The sequence below is a fragment of the Salmo salar genome, unplaced genomic scaffold (genome assembly GCF_965601325.2).
Source record: "Salmo salar unplaced genomic scaffold, fSalSal1 ptg000587l, whole genome shotgun sequence".
In the NCBI taxonomy this organism is placed as follows: Eukaryota; Metazoa; Chordata; class Actinopteri; order Salmoniformes; family Salmonidae; genus Salmo; species Salmo salar.
In genome coordinates this window covers 1602337-1617068 of record NW_027675427.1, presented here as the reverse complement: position 1 = coordinate 1617068, position 14732 = coordinate 1602337, and the positions used below count along the sequence as shown (strand labels likewise).

Genomic DNA, 14732 nt, shown 5'->3' with positions numbered 1-14732 from the left:
CACAATAATCATATTACTTTTTAAAAACAAGCTCCTTATAAACTGCACAAGCACCAGAAACACTGTTGTTTTGACAAGTAGCAATAAATCACTGATATCGATTAAGGGTGAAATCAGGTTGTACGTGATGTTGAAACTAGCACAACTAAAAAAACACATGGAAATGGGAGATGTCTTTTACCTCACTGATTAGAGGACAACCAGCAGAAGACAGTCAGCTACATTTTGGAGTGAAACATTTAAATGTAGGGGTCGCTAAACAAAGGAACACAACATTTATGTCATCACTCATCGATATCATGTTGAAATCAATTGTGTGAGAGGAGGGAGATGAGGTTGCACGTCCTGTTAAACTAACAGCTAAAAATCCACATGGAATATGGGAGTAATGTGTACATCCCTGGTTAGAGGACAATTTGTAGAAAACAGCTAGCTACATTTTGAAGTGTTGCATTTTGATTCCAGTGGGTCACCAACGTGGTAAGTGTAACACAACTCTTTTTTTGTTAGTCACTTTTTGTTAAATCACATAAATAGTAACTCTTCCATTTCAGAGCCTGGATTTTCCCCCTGAGGCTAATATCCATATCATGTTGAAATCAATAGAACAGGGGACAAACGTTTAGGGTTCTACATTGTGACATCATTAAAATACTCCTTCTACAATGTTAAAACATTCTACATTGTGACATATCATTGATATCATGAAACAACTCCATGTATTTTCTGATGTTTGATCAGATGTCTTTTATCAGAGTATCTCTTGTTACATTGATCACAGCTATAAGGTTTCTCTCCTGTGTGTGTTCTCTGGTGTAGAGTCAGAGTGCTAGATGTAGTAAAACTCTTCCCACATTGATCACAGCTATAAGGTTTCTCTCCTGTGTGTGTTCTCTGGTGTTGAGTCAGAGTGCTAGATGCAGCAAACCTCTTCCCACATTGACCACAGCTATAAGGTTTTTCTCCCGTGTGTGTTCTTTGGTGTATCTTCAGTTTGCCAGATTGAACAAAACTCTTGCCACATCGAGTACAGCTATAGGGTTTCTCTCCTGTGTGTCTTCTCTGGTGCATCTTCAGTTCTCCAGATTGAACAAAACTCTTCCCACATTGAGTACAGCTATAGGGTTTCTCTCCTGTGTGTCTTCTTTGGTGTATCGTCAGATGGTTAGATTTTAAAAAAAACTTCCCACATCGAGTACAGCTATAGGGTTTCTCTCCTGTGTGTGTTCTCTGGTGAAGAGTCAGATTGCGCAAGCAAGTAAAACTCTTCCCACACTCATCACAGATATAAGGTTTCTCTCCTGTGTGTACTCTCTGGTGTGATATCAGGCTGCTTCGATGAGTAAAACACTTCCCACATTGATCACAGCTAAAAGGTTTCTCTCCTGTGCGTGTTCTCTGGTGTAATTTCAGGCTGGTTGAATGAGTAAAACTCTTCCCACATTCATCACAGCTGTATGGTTTCTCTCCTGTGTGTGTTCTCTGGTGTGTTATCAGGTTGATTAGCTGAGTAAAACTCTTCCCACATTGATCACAGCTAAAAGGTTTCTCTCCTGTGTGTGTTCTCTGGTGTAATTTCAGGCTGGTTGAACGAGTAAAACTCTTCCCACATTCATCACAGCTAGAAAGTTTCTCTCCTGTGTGTATTCTCTGGTGTGATATCAGGCTGCTTCGATGAGTAAAACTCTTCCCACATTGATCACAGCTAAAAGGTTTCTCTCCTGTGTGTTTTCTCTGGTGGAATTTCAGGCTGGTTGATTGAGTAAAACTCTTCCCACATTCATCACAGCTATATGGTTTCTCTCCTGTGTGTGTTCTCTGGTGTGTTATCAGGTTGCCTAGTTGAGTAAAACTCTTCCCACATTGATCACAGCTAAAAGATTTCTCTCCTGTGTGTGTTCTCTGGTGTAATTTCAGGCTGGTTGAACGAGTAAAACTCTTCCCACATTCATCACAGCTAGAAAGTTTCTCTCCTGTGTGTATTCTCTGGTGTGATATCAGGCTGCTTCGATGAGTAAAACTCTTCCCACATTCATCACAGCTATAAGATTTCTCTCCTGTGTGTGTTCTTTGGTGTACAATAAGATGGCTAGATGTATCAAAACTCTTCCCACATTGAGTACAGCAATAAGCTTTCTCTACTGTGTGGCTTCTCCGATGAATTTTAATGCCTGATGAGGTGAATCTCTTCCCACAGTCAGAGAGGTTAATTATCTTCCCTGTGGGTCTCTGCTGGTGTTTCTTGAGGAGTTCTGATCTGGAGAGACTCTTCTCTGCCTCATCAGCATCATGAGGTTGTTGAGGCTCCCCAGAGGATCCACGATAGTCCCGTCTCTCTCCTGTGTGAATGACAAAGTCATACAGATGGTTAAAGGCCCACAACAGCAGAAATCCACTGTAAAAGGTCATGCCAACAGCGTAGCCATGATGTTGAACAACAATTGACATCTGTAATGAATGTAATGATTACTTGACATTTGTCTTAAAATGAGCAACAATAGTCATATTTTGTCTTGTTTTCACATTAGTAGTAACATCTAAGATTGGAGGCCCTTTTCTATGTTTGCTGGTGAGAAAAGATGTTTGCTCAGGGGAGTAACCTCCATTACCAGGTTGCTTATGAGTTCATTTCACACTACTTTGGATTATAATTGTCAGGCTCGCTTGAATCTCCTGCTTAATATAATGTTTGTGTCGTCATCGCAAATCAACCGCTTTGTACTTAAAAAACACTTCAACCAGTAAAATGCTCTTTGGCTTTTCCATCAGCCTGACAATGAGGGTTTGTACACTGTTTGCCAAATTGGCCCATAACTTCACCTAACAACAACATAGACCTACTGTAGGACCCATAACTTCACCTAACAATAACATAGACCTACTGTAGGACCCATAACTTCACCTAACAATAACATAGACCTACTGTAGGACCCATAACTACACCTAACAACAAATATAGGAAAATAGCTCTGTGTGTTGAACAATAGCCTATCCATCAAGGAACAGTTCTCTACACATTATGAGCTAAGTATCTCCGTTTCCAAACGGACTAACGAGACCCTACAGTAAATCAAGCAGACAATAACACATTATAAACATCAATTTGTTAGGGATGTTGGATCCAACGTGGAGCACGGCATAACTGTCTTTACCAGAGTAATGAATGAAGAAGCACTTTGGTTGTTGTTGCATGTCGTGATGTTTGTCATGTGACTGGCATTCAGAAAAGTATTTCCTGGATCTTCTGATAGTTGATCATGTGACTGTAACTAAACATCTACAGTATTAAGTATTATGTGTAATTATTGAAGAACTGCGTTAATGACAGTATCCATTTGAGTGTTGTCAATAAAGCTAAGATTAAAAAAAAAAAAAATGTATTTCACCTTTATTTAACCAGGTAGGCTAGTTGAGAACAAGTTCTCATTTACAACTGCAACCTGGCCAAGATAAAGCAAAGCAGTGCGACAAAAACAACAGAGTTACACGTTGGATAAACAAACGAACAGTCAATAACACAATAGAAAAATCTATATATAGTGTGTGCAAATGGAGTACGGAGGTAAGGCAATAAATAGGCCATAGTAGTGAAGTAATTACAATTTAACACTGGAGTGATAGATGTTCAAGTAGAAATACTGGTGTGCAAAAGAGCAAAAAAACGTAAATAAAAACATGGGGATGAGGTAGGCAGTTGGATGGGCTATTTACAGATGGGCTGTGTACAGCTGCAGAGATCGGTAAGCTGCTCAGATAGCTGATGCTTAAAGTTAGTGAGGGAGATATATGTCTCCAACTTCAGCGATTTTTGCAATTCGTTGCAGTCATTGGCAGCAGAGAACTGGAAGGAAAGGCGGCCAAAGGAGGTGTTGGCTTTGGGGATGACCAGTGAGATATACCTCCTGGAGCGCGTGCTATGGGTGGGTGTTGCTATGGTGACCAGTGAGCTGAGTGAAGTCGGCCTAGCAAAGACTTATAGATGACCTGGAGCCAGTGGGTTTGGCGACGAATATGTATACCAGGTCGATTAGAAAGGCCTGCTCGCAGAAGTGTTCTAGGGAGCATGTGACAGTGATGAGGGGTGGCCGTTTGACCGCAAACCCATAACGGATGCAGGCGATGAGGCAGTGATCGCTGAGATCCTGATTGAAAACAGCAGAGGTGTATTTGGAGGGCAAGTTGGTCAGGATAATATCTATGAGGGTGCCCATGTTTACAGATTTAGGGGTTGTACCTGGTGGGTTCCTTGATAATTTGTGTGAGATTGAGGGCATCTAGCTTGAATTGTAGGACGGCCGGGGTGTTAACCTCACTAGGGTAGGGGGCACTGTTTTCACCTCCGGATGAAAAGCGTGCCAAAGTAAACTTGGTAGATTTGGATAGAAAACACTCTAAAGTTTCCAAAACAATGTCTGTGAGTATAACAGAACTGATATGACAGGCGAAAACCTGAGAAAAATACATCCAGGAAGTGGGATTTGTTGTTGTTGTAGTTTTCCATTGACTGCCTATACAGATTCCATTGACTTAGGTCTCAAATTGCACTTCCTAGGGCTTCCACTAGATGTCAACAGTCTTTAGAAATAGTTTCAGGCTTGCATCCTGAAAAATGAGAGTGTAAGACCACTCTGAATGAGTGGACCATTCAGTATCTCAGAGATTTTTCATGCGCGAGACCGAGAGCGCACCTTTCTTGTTTACCTTTTATATTGAAGACGTTATTGTCCGGTTGAAATGTTATATATTATTTAGGCTAAAAACAACCTGAGGATTGATTATAAACATCGTTTGACATGTTTCTACGAACTTTACTGATACTTTTAGGATTTTTCGTCTGGCTGTAGTGACTGCCTTTGAGCCTGTGGATTACTGAACAAAACGCATGAACAAAACGGAGGTTTTTGGATATAAAGAGAGACTTTATCGAACAAAACAAACATTTATTGAGTAAATGGGAGTCTTGTGAGTTGCAACGATATGAAGATCATCAAAAGTAAGTGATTCATTTTATCGCTATTTCTGACTTGTGTAACTCCTCTACTTGGCTGGTAACTGTTTGTAATGATTTGTCTGCTGGGCGCTGTTCTCAGATAATCGCATGGTATGCTTTCACGGTAAAGCCTTTATGAAATCTGACACCGTGGTTTGATTAACAAGAAGTTAATCTTTAAACCGATGTATAACACTTGAATGTTTTATGAATGCTTATAATGAGTATTTCTGTTTTTGAATTTGGTGCTCTGCAATTTCACTGGATGTTGGCCATGTGGGACGGTAGCGTCCCACACCCCCTAGAGAGGTTAAGCATATCCCAGTTTAGGTCACCTAACAGAACAAACTCTGAAGATAGATGGGGGCCAATCAATTCACATATGGTGTCCAGGGCAGCTGGGAGCTGAGGGGGGTCTGTAACAGGCGGCAACAGTGAGAGACTTATTTCTGGAGAGATTCATTTTTTTAATTAGAAGCTCGAACTGTTTGGGCTTAGACCTGGAAAGTATGATAGAACATTGCAGGCCATCTCTGCAGTAGATTGCAACTCCTCTCATTTTGATGGAAAATGTTGTAGTTGGGGATGGAAATTTCAGAATTTTTGGTGACCTTCCAAAGCCAGGATTCAGACACGGCAAGGACATCAAGGTTGGCGGAGTGTGCTAAAGCAGTGAGTAAAACAAACTTAGGGAGGAGGCTTCTGATGTTAACATGCATGAAACCAAGGCTTTTACGGTTACAGAAGTCAACAAATGAGAGCGCCTGGGATAACGTCTACATCACCAGAGGAGTAGGATGAGGGTACGGCAAAAGGCTTTCAGAACTGGTCGGCTCCCTCCAGTCAGGTCATGTTGAAGACTGGCTCCCTCCAGTCAGGTCATGTTGAAGACTGGCTCCCTCCAGTCAGGTCATGTTGACGACTGGCTCCCTCCAGTCAGGTCATGTTGACGACTGGCTCCCTCCAGTCAGGTCATGTTGACGACTGGCTCCCTCCAGTCAGGTCATGTTGACGACTGGCTCCCTCCAGTCAGGTCATGTTGACGACTGGCTCCTCTCGTCATTTGTGTGTCTTATTTATTTAATCAAACAGCGTGCTTAAAGCATCAGACAAGTTCAGTACATACAGATTTTATAAAAACACATGGGGTGATTGGTAGAAAGAACAGATGACTCTTGGTTGACCAAGATGTATTTTAGTTGGGGACAGCACTAGAACATGATTTTGGGGCTCCCGAGTGGCGCAGCGGACACTGCATCTCAGTGCTTGAGGCTTCACTACAGACACCCTGGTTCAAATCCAGGCTGTATCACAACCGGCCGTGATTTGGAGTCCCATAGGGCGGCGCACAATTGGCCCAGCGTTGTCCGGGGTAGGCAGGCATTGTAAATAAGAATTTGTTCTTAACTGACTTGCCTAGTTAAATAAAGGTTACATTTAAATACATTTAAAAAAATAGAGTTTCATGACAAACCATTTTTTACAAATCCGGCAAGGCACCAATTTTGAGACGGGTTTAAAACAAAGGTTTCAAACCAATTCATGAATGTAATTGAATCTAGGTATGTCTTGCCTTTAATGTAATGGCATGAAAAACAATTGGCTGAATACTATACAATGACTTATCAACAGCTCTAATAATTTGCCTCCACAGGAAATCTACACTGGCAATTCTAGAATATACTATATAGCCCAGAAACCTGGTTAAACTATCATTATGACATCATGGATGAATTCTAGAATATACTATACATCCTAGAAACCTGGTTAAACTATCATTATGACATCATGGATGAATTCTAGAATATACTATATATCCTAGAAACCTGGTTAAACTATCATTATGACATCATGGATGAATTCTAGAATATACTATATATCCTAGAAACCTGGTTAAACTATCATTATGACATCATGAATGAATTCTAGAATATACTATATATCCTAGAAACCTGGTTAAACTATCATTATGACATCATGGATGAATAAATTTGAGTGGTTACACTCCTCCTTCCCCCATCCCTCAGCTGTTTACCAAACCAAGCCTCTGGGCAGCCATTTTGTTACTGTTGAAAAAACCCACACAACCCAGCAATCTGCCGTTCATACAACAACAAAACTGTAATTCCACCACTGTTTTGGTTATAAGATGATTATGGGGTTGGAGAAATGTAACTACTTTCAAATTCATAGACAGACCTATGGATGCAAGGACTGACCATCCATGATATCAACATTATAGTTTTAACTATGTTGAGGCTATACAGTGTTGGTTTACATTTCTAAACATTGGAGTAAAAAAAAGCTTATTTGGGGTTCTGATGGGGTACAACAGTTGAACTAAGCTCATGAGGCATGTGTTATATTCTTCAAGAATCAATGGTTATACATAAATAATTTTAAAAGTCTAAATATGGATGTAGCTGTTGAATATTTCCGCTTTAACACCACACATCAGTTCAACAACTGCAGAGTTTGTGCCTCTGTATTTAAGACAGTACTTACTAGTGTTAATCAGGGAACGGTTTCTCAAAACCATCTTATGGCTAAGTTCACCGTTAGAACCATTGGACGTCTTAAGATGCGTTTGGGAAACCGGGGCCAGATGTCCAGTTTCCTCCTCGATCGATGTAACAGTCATCTCCCCCTCTTCCTCTTTCACTCCATAAACTGCATCCTCCTCTTCTTTTACTGTAACATCCTCCTCCTCTTTCACTCTGAACGAGTCTTTTTCTTCTTTCACAGTAACGGCCTCACCCTCTACTTCTTGTTTTACTGTGATGTCCTCATCTTCTTTAGCAGGAGGAGAGTAGCTCAGTGACCGCATGGTTGGACAAGTTAGCTAGCTAGGCTAATGCTAACTTAACCAGCCCGCTAGCTGAATAATAACAACAACACCGTAAATATGAAATTAAAACGGATAACTAACTAGACGACAGAAGTGGGTTTAAAACACAGTGGCTAATATACACTAAAGCGTCTAATGAGCTTTATTGGTTCGGCTATTTTGTCTAGCAAGCTACCGAGGAGGCTTAATAACTGTTGCTGCTGTTGAAAGAAGAGTTCCGTCCACTACATTATACGTCACACCAACAGCATCGCCTTAAATTCCCAGACCGCCATCTGCTGACTGGAGTGGGTAACGCAGTTGAGTAAAACGTTTATTTTATTTTCTGACAAAAAGTTAAAGGGGAGGAAGCGTTCGTTTTTACTCACCCGTGTAACAACACAGTGTGGTTAAAGACTTAGTAACTTAGTTGTAGTCACAATCTGGTTACCTATAAGTACAAACAGTTATGTTTTTGCGTTGTTACATATTTCTTAAACTTATTTCCGGATATCTTCTAAACTACCCACAATGCACTATGTGCTACAGAGTTTGTATGCTAGCTCGGTATCTAGCTCCAGCTTGTAAACGTCAGCCACACCTCATGCTTTCATATACTGTGTGGTTGTGTTATCTAGTGGGAACGCATTAGCACGGTAGACTCTGCTGCCTTGTTGTCAGTAGGGATGTTACTTTTGATACCGGAGCTACGAGGCCTGCGTCCAAATCGCTAAGCAGTAAACTTCAAAGCAGTGTACCGATGCCTGTATCACTTTATCAGCAGCACGTCTTCAATGACGTCTGAAGCTTCATTTCATCAAACAACCACCTGATTGGTTTGGTATTGGGCTTGTTCGACACTGCAGGCGACTGCAGACTGACTGATCTACAAATCCCCTGTTGCTGCTGTTGAAAGAAGCGTTCCGTCCACTACATTATACGTCACACTAACATCACCTTAAAGCCCCACATGATGTATTGTTACACCATGTAAGATTAGTATAGACCTAGTCTGTTCATTATATACATCTACATGATGTATAGTTACACCATGTAGGAGCAGTATAGACCTAGTCTGTCCATTATATACATCTACATGATGTATTGTTACACCATGTAGGAGCAGTATAGACCTAGTCTGTTCATTATATACATCTACATGATGTATTGTTAGTCCATGTAGGAGCAGTATAGACCTAGTCTGTTCATTATATACATCTACATGAAGTATTGTTACACCATGTAGCAGCAGTATAGACCTAGTCTGTTCATTATATACATCTACATGATGTATTGTTACACCATGTAGGATCAGTATAGACCTAGTCTGTTCATTATATCCATCTACATGATGTATTGTTACACCATGTAGGAGCAGTATAGACCTAGTCTGTTCATTATATACATCTACATGATGTATTGTTACACCATGTAGGAGCAGTATAGACCTAGTCTGTTCATTATATACATCTACATGATGTATTGTTACACCATGTAGGAGCAGTATAGACCTAGTCTGTTCATTATGTACATCTACATGATGTATTGTTACACCATGTAGGAGCAGTATAGACCTAGTCTGTTCATTATATACATCTACATGATGTATAGTTACACCATGTAGGAGCAGTATAGACCTAGTCTGTTCATTATATACATCTACATGATGTATTGTTACACCATGTAGGAGCAGTATAGACCTAGTCTGTTCATTATATACATCTACATGATGTATTGTTACACCATGTAGGAGCAGTATAGATCTAGTCTGTTCATTATATACATCTACATGATGTATTGTTAGTCCATGTAGGAGCAGTATAGACCTAGTCTGTTCATTATATACATCTACATGAAGTATTGTTACACCATGTAGCAGCAGTATAGACCTAGTCTGTTCATTATATACATCTACATGATGTATTGTTACACCATGTAGGATCAGTATAGACCTAGTCTGTTCATTATATCCATCTACATGATGTATTGTTACACCATGTAGGAGCAGTATAGACCTAGTCTGTTCATTATATACATCTACATGATGTATTGTTACACCATGTAGGAGCAGTATAGACCTAGTCTGTTCATTATATACATCTACATGATGTATTGTTACACCATGTAGGAGCAGTATAGACCTAGTCTGTTCATTATGTACATCTACATGATGTATTGTTACACCATGTAGGAGCAGTATAGACCTAGTCTGTTCATTATATACATCTACATGATGTATAGTTACACCATGTAGGAGCAGTATAGACCTAGTCTGTTCATTATATACATCTACATGATGTATTGTTACACCATGTAGGAGCAGTATAGACCTAGTCTGTTCATTATATACATCTACATGATGTATTGTTACACCATGTAGGAGCAGTATAGACCTAGTCTGTTCATTATATACATCTACATGATGTATTGTTAGTCCATGTAGGAGCAGTATAGACCTAGTCTGTTCATTATATACATCTACATGAAGTATTGTTACACCATGTAGCAGCAGTATAGACCTAGTCTGTTCATTATATACATCTACATGATGTATTGTTACACCATGTAGGATCAGTATAGACCTAGTCTGTTCATTATATCCATCTACATGATGTATTGTTACACCATGTAGGAGCAGTATAGACCTAGTCTGTTCATTATATACATCTACATGATGTATTGTTACACCATGTAGGAGCAGTATAGACCTAGTCTGTTCATTATATACATCTACATGATGTATTGTTACACCATGTAGGAGCAGTATAGACCTAGTCTGTTCATTATGTACATCTACATGATGTATTGTTACACCATGTAGGAGCAGTATAGACCTAGTCTGTTCATTATATACATCTACATGATGTATTGTTACACCATGTAGGAGCAGTATAGACCTAGTCTGTTCATTATGTATATCTACATGATGTATTGTTACACCATGTAGGAGCAGTATAGACCTAGTCTGTTCATTATATACATCTACATGATGTATAGTTACACCATGTAGGAGCAGTATAGACCTAGTCTGTTCATTATATACATCTACATGATGTATTGTTACACCATGTAGGAGCAGTATAGACCTAGTCTGTTCATTATATACATCTACATGATGTATTGTTACACCATGTAGGAGCAGTATAGACCTAGTCTGTTCATTATATACATCTACATGATGTATTGTTAGTCCATGTAGGAGCAGTATAGACCTAGTCTGTTCATTATATACATCTACATGATGTATTGTTACACCATGTAGGAGCAGTATAGACCTAGTCTGTTCATTATATACATCTACATGATGTATTGTTACACCATGTAGGAGCAGTATAGACCTAGTCTGTTCATTATGTACATCTACATGATGTATTGTTACACCATGTAGGAGCAGTATAGACCTAGTCTGTTCATTATATACATCTACATGATGTATTGTTACACCATGTAGGAGCAGTATAGACCTAGTCTGTTCATTATGTATATCTACATGATGTATTGTTACACCATGTAGGAGCAGTATAGACCTAGTCTGTTCATTATATACATCTACATGATGTATAGTTACACCATGTAGGAGCAGTATAGACCTAGTCTGTTCATTATATACATCTACATGATGTATTGTTACACCATGTAGGAGCAGTATAGACCTAGTCTGTTCATTATATACATCTACATGATGTATTGTTACACCATGTAGGAGCAGTATAGACCTAGTCTGTTCATTATATACATCTACATGATGTATTGTTAGTCCATGTAGGAGCAGTATAGACCTAGTCTGTTCATTATATACATCTACATGAAGTATTGTTACACCATGTAGCAGCAGTATAGACCTAGTCTGTTCATTATATACATCTACATGATGTATTGTTACACCATGTAGGATCAGTATAGACCTAGTCTGTTCATTATATCCATCTACATGATGTATTGTTACACCATGTAGGAGCAGTATAGACCTAGTCTGTTCATTATATACATCTACATAATGTATTGTTACACCATGTAGGAGCAGTATAGACCTAGTCTGTTCATTATATACATCTACATGATGTATTGTTACACCATGTAGGAGCAGTATAGACCTAGTCTGTTCATTATGTACATCTACATGATGTATTGTTACACCATGTAGGAGCAGTATAGACCTAGTCTGTTCATTATATACATCTACATGATGTATAGTTACACCATGTAGGAGCAGTATAGACCTAGTCTGTTCATTATATACATCTACATGATGTATTGTTACACCATGTAGGAGCAGTATAGACCTAGTCTGTTCATTATATACATCTACATGATGTATTGTTACACCATGTAGGAGCAGTATAGACCTAGTCTGTTCATTATATACATCTACATGATGTATTGTTAGTCCATGTAGGAGCAGTATAGACCTAGTCTGTTCATTATATACATCTACATGAAGTATTGTTACACCATGTAGCAGCAGTATAGACCTAGTCTGTTCATTATATACATCTACATGATGTATTGTTACACCATGTAGGATCAGTATAGACCTAGTCTGTTCATTATATCCATCTACATGATGTATTGTTACACCATGTAGGAGCAGTATAGACCTAGTCTGTTCATTATATACATCTACATGATGTATTGTTACACCATGTAGGAGCAGTATAGACCTAGTCTGTTCATTATATACATCTACATGATGTATTGTTACACCATGTAGGAGCAGTATAGACCTAGTCTGTTCATTATGTACATCTACATGATGTATTGTTACACCATGTAGGAGCAGTATAGATCTAGTCTGTTCATTATATACATCTACATGATGTATTGTTACACCATGTAGGAGCAGTATAGACCTAGTCTGTTCATTATATACATCTACATGATGTATTGTTACACCATGTAGGAGCAGTATAGACCTAGTCTGTTCATTATATACATCTACATGATGTATTGTTAGTCCATGTAGGAGCAGTATAGACCTAGTCTGTTCATTATATACATCTACATGATTTATTGTTACACCATGTAGCAGCAGTATAGACCTAGTCTGTTCATTATATACATCTACATGATGTATTGTTACACCATGTAGGATCAGTATAGACCTAGTCTGTTCATTATATCCATCTACATGATGTATTGTTACACCATGTAGGAGCAGTATAGACCTAGTCTGTTCATTATATACATCTACATGATGTATTGTTACACCATGTAGGAGCAGTATAGACCTAGTCTGTTCATTATGTATAGTTGATGTATAGTTGATGTATATACATCTACATGATGTATTGTTAGTCCATGTAGGAGCAGTATAGACCTAGTCTGTTCATTATATACATCTACATGATGTATTGTTACACCATATAGGAGCAGTATAGACCTAGTCTGTTCATTATATACATCTACATGATGTATTGTTACACCATGTAGGAGCAGTATAGACCTAGTCTGTTCATTATATACATCTACATGATGTATTGTTAGTCCATGTAGGAGCAGTATAGACCTAGTCTGTTCATTATATACATCTACATGATGTATTGTTACACCATGTAGCAGCAGTATAGACCTAGTCTGTTCATTATATACATCTACATGATGTATTGTTACACCATGTAGGATCAGTATAGACCTAGTCTGTTCATTATATCCATCTACATGATGTATTGTTACACCATGTAGGAGCAGTATAGACCTAGTCTGTTCATTATATACATCTACATGATGTATTGTTACACCATGTAGGAGCAGTATAGACCTAGTCTGTTCATTATGTACATCTACATGATGTATTGTTACACCATGTAGGAGCAGTATAGACCTAGTCTGTTCATTATATACATCTACATGATGTATTGTTACACCATGTAGGAGCAGTATAGACCTAGTCTGTTCATTATATACATCTACATGATGTATTGTTACACCATGTAGGAGCAGTATAGACCTAGTCTGTTCATTATATACATCTACATGATGTATTGTTAGTCCATGTAGGAGCAGTATAGACCTAGTCTGTTCATTATATACATCTACATGATGTATTGTTACACCATGTAGCAGCAGTATAGACCTAGTCTGTTCATTATATACATCTACATGATGTATTGTTACACCATGTAGGATCAGTATAGACCTAGTCTGTTCATTATATCCATCTACATGATGTATTGTTACACCATGTAGGAGCAGTATAGACCTAGTCTGTTCATTATATACATCTACATGATGTATTGTTACACCATGTAGGAGCAGTATAGACCTAGTCTGTTCATTATGTACATCTACATGATGTATTGTTACACCATGTAGGAGCAGTATAGACCTAGTCTGTTCATTATATACATCTACATGATGTATTGTTACACCATGTAGGAGCAGTATAGACCTAGTCTGTTCATTATATACATCTACATGATGTATTGTTACACCATGTAGGAGCAGTATAGACCTAGTCTGTTCATTATATACATCTACATGATGTATTGTTAGTCCATGTAGGAGCAGTATAGACCTAGTCTGTTCATTATATACATCTACATGATGTATTGTTACACCATGTAGCAGCAGTATAGACCTAGTCTGTTCATTATATACATCTACATGATGTATTGTTACACCATGTAGGATCAGTATAGACCTAGTCTGTTCATTATATCTATCTACATGATGTATTGTTACACCATGTAGGAGCAGTATAGACCTAGTCTGTTCATTATATACATCTACATGATGTATTGTTACACCATGTAGGAGCAGTATAGACCTAGTCTGTTCATTATAGACATCTACATGATGTATTGTTACACCATGTAGCAGCAGTATGGAGGTCAGTGGGGGACAAAATTGTTGACACCCTTGATAAAGATGAGATAAACGACTCTATTAAATAAATAATTAAAATACTGAGCTATA

At 38.6% G+C, this 14732-nt stretch overlaps 1 protein-coding gene and 1 long non-coding RNA gene across 2 annotated transcripts in view; both read right to left on the bottom strand.

Moving 5' to 3' along the window:
• LOC123733384 (uncharacterized) overlaps window positions 1–14732 on the bottom strand; it is a 325585-nt gene that overhangs the window by 125366 nt on the left and 185487 nt on the right. The window lies entirely within an intron of this gene.
• Window positions 580–2409, bottom strand: LOC145876380 (uncharacterized). The gene has a single exon (XM_082972160.1). It carries the CDS (start codon window positions 2407–2409, stop codon window positions 703–705), a length of 1707 nt encoding a protein of 568 aa, XP_082828286.1. The 3' UTR covers window positions 580–702.

Coding starts and splice junctions, on each gene's coding strand:
- LOC145876380 (XM_082972160.1), bottom strand. CDS start 2,409: ATGACCTTTTACAGTGGATTTCTGCTGTTGTGGGCCTTTAACCATCTG.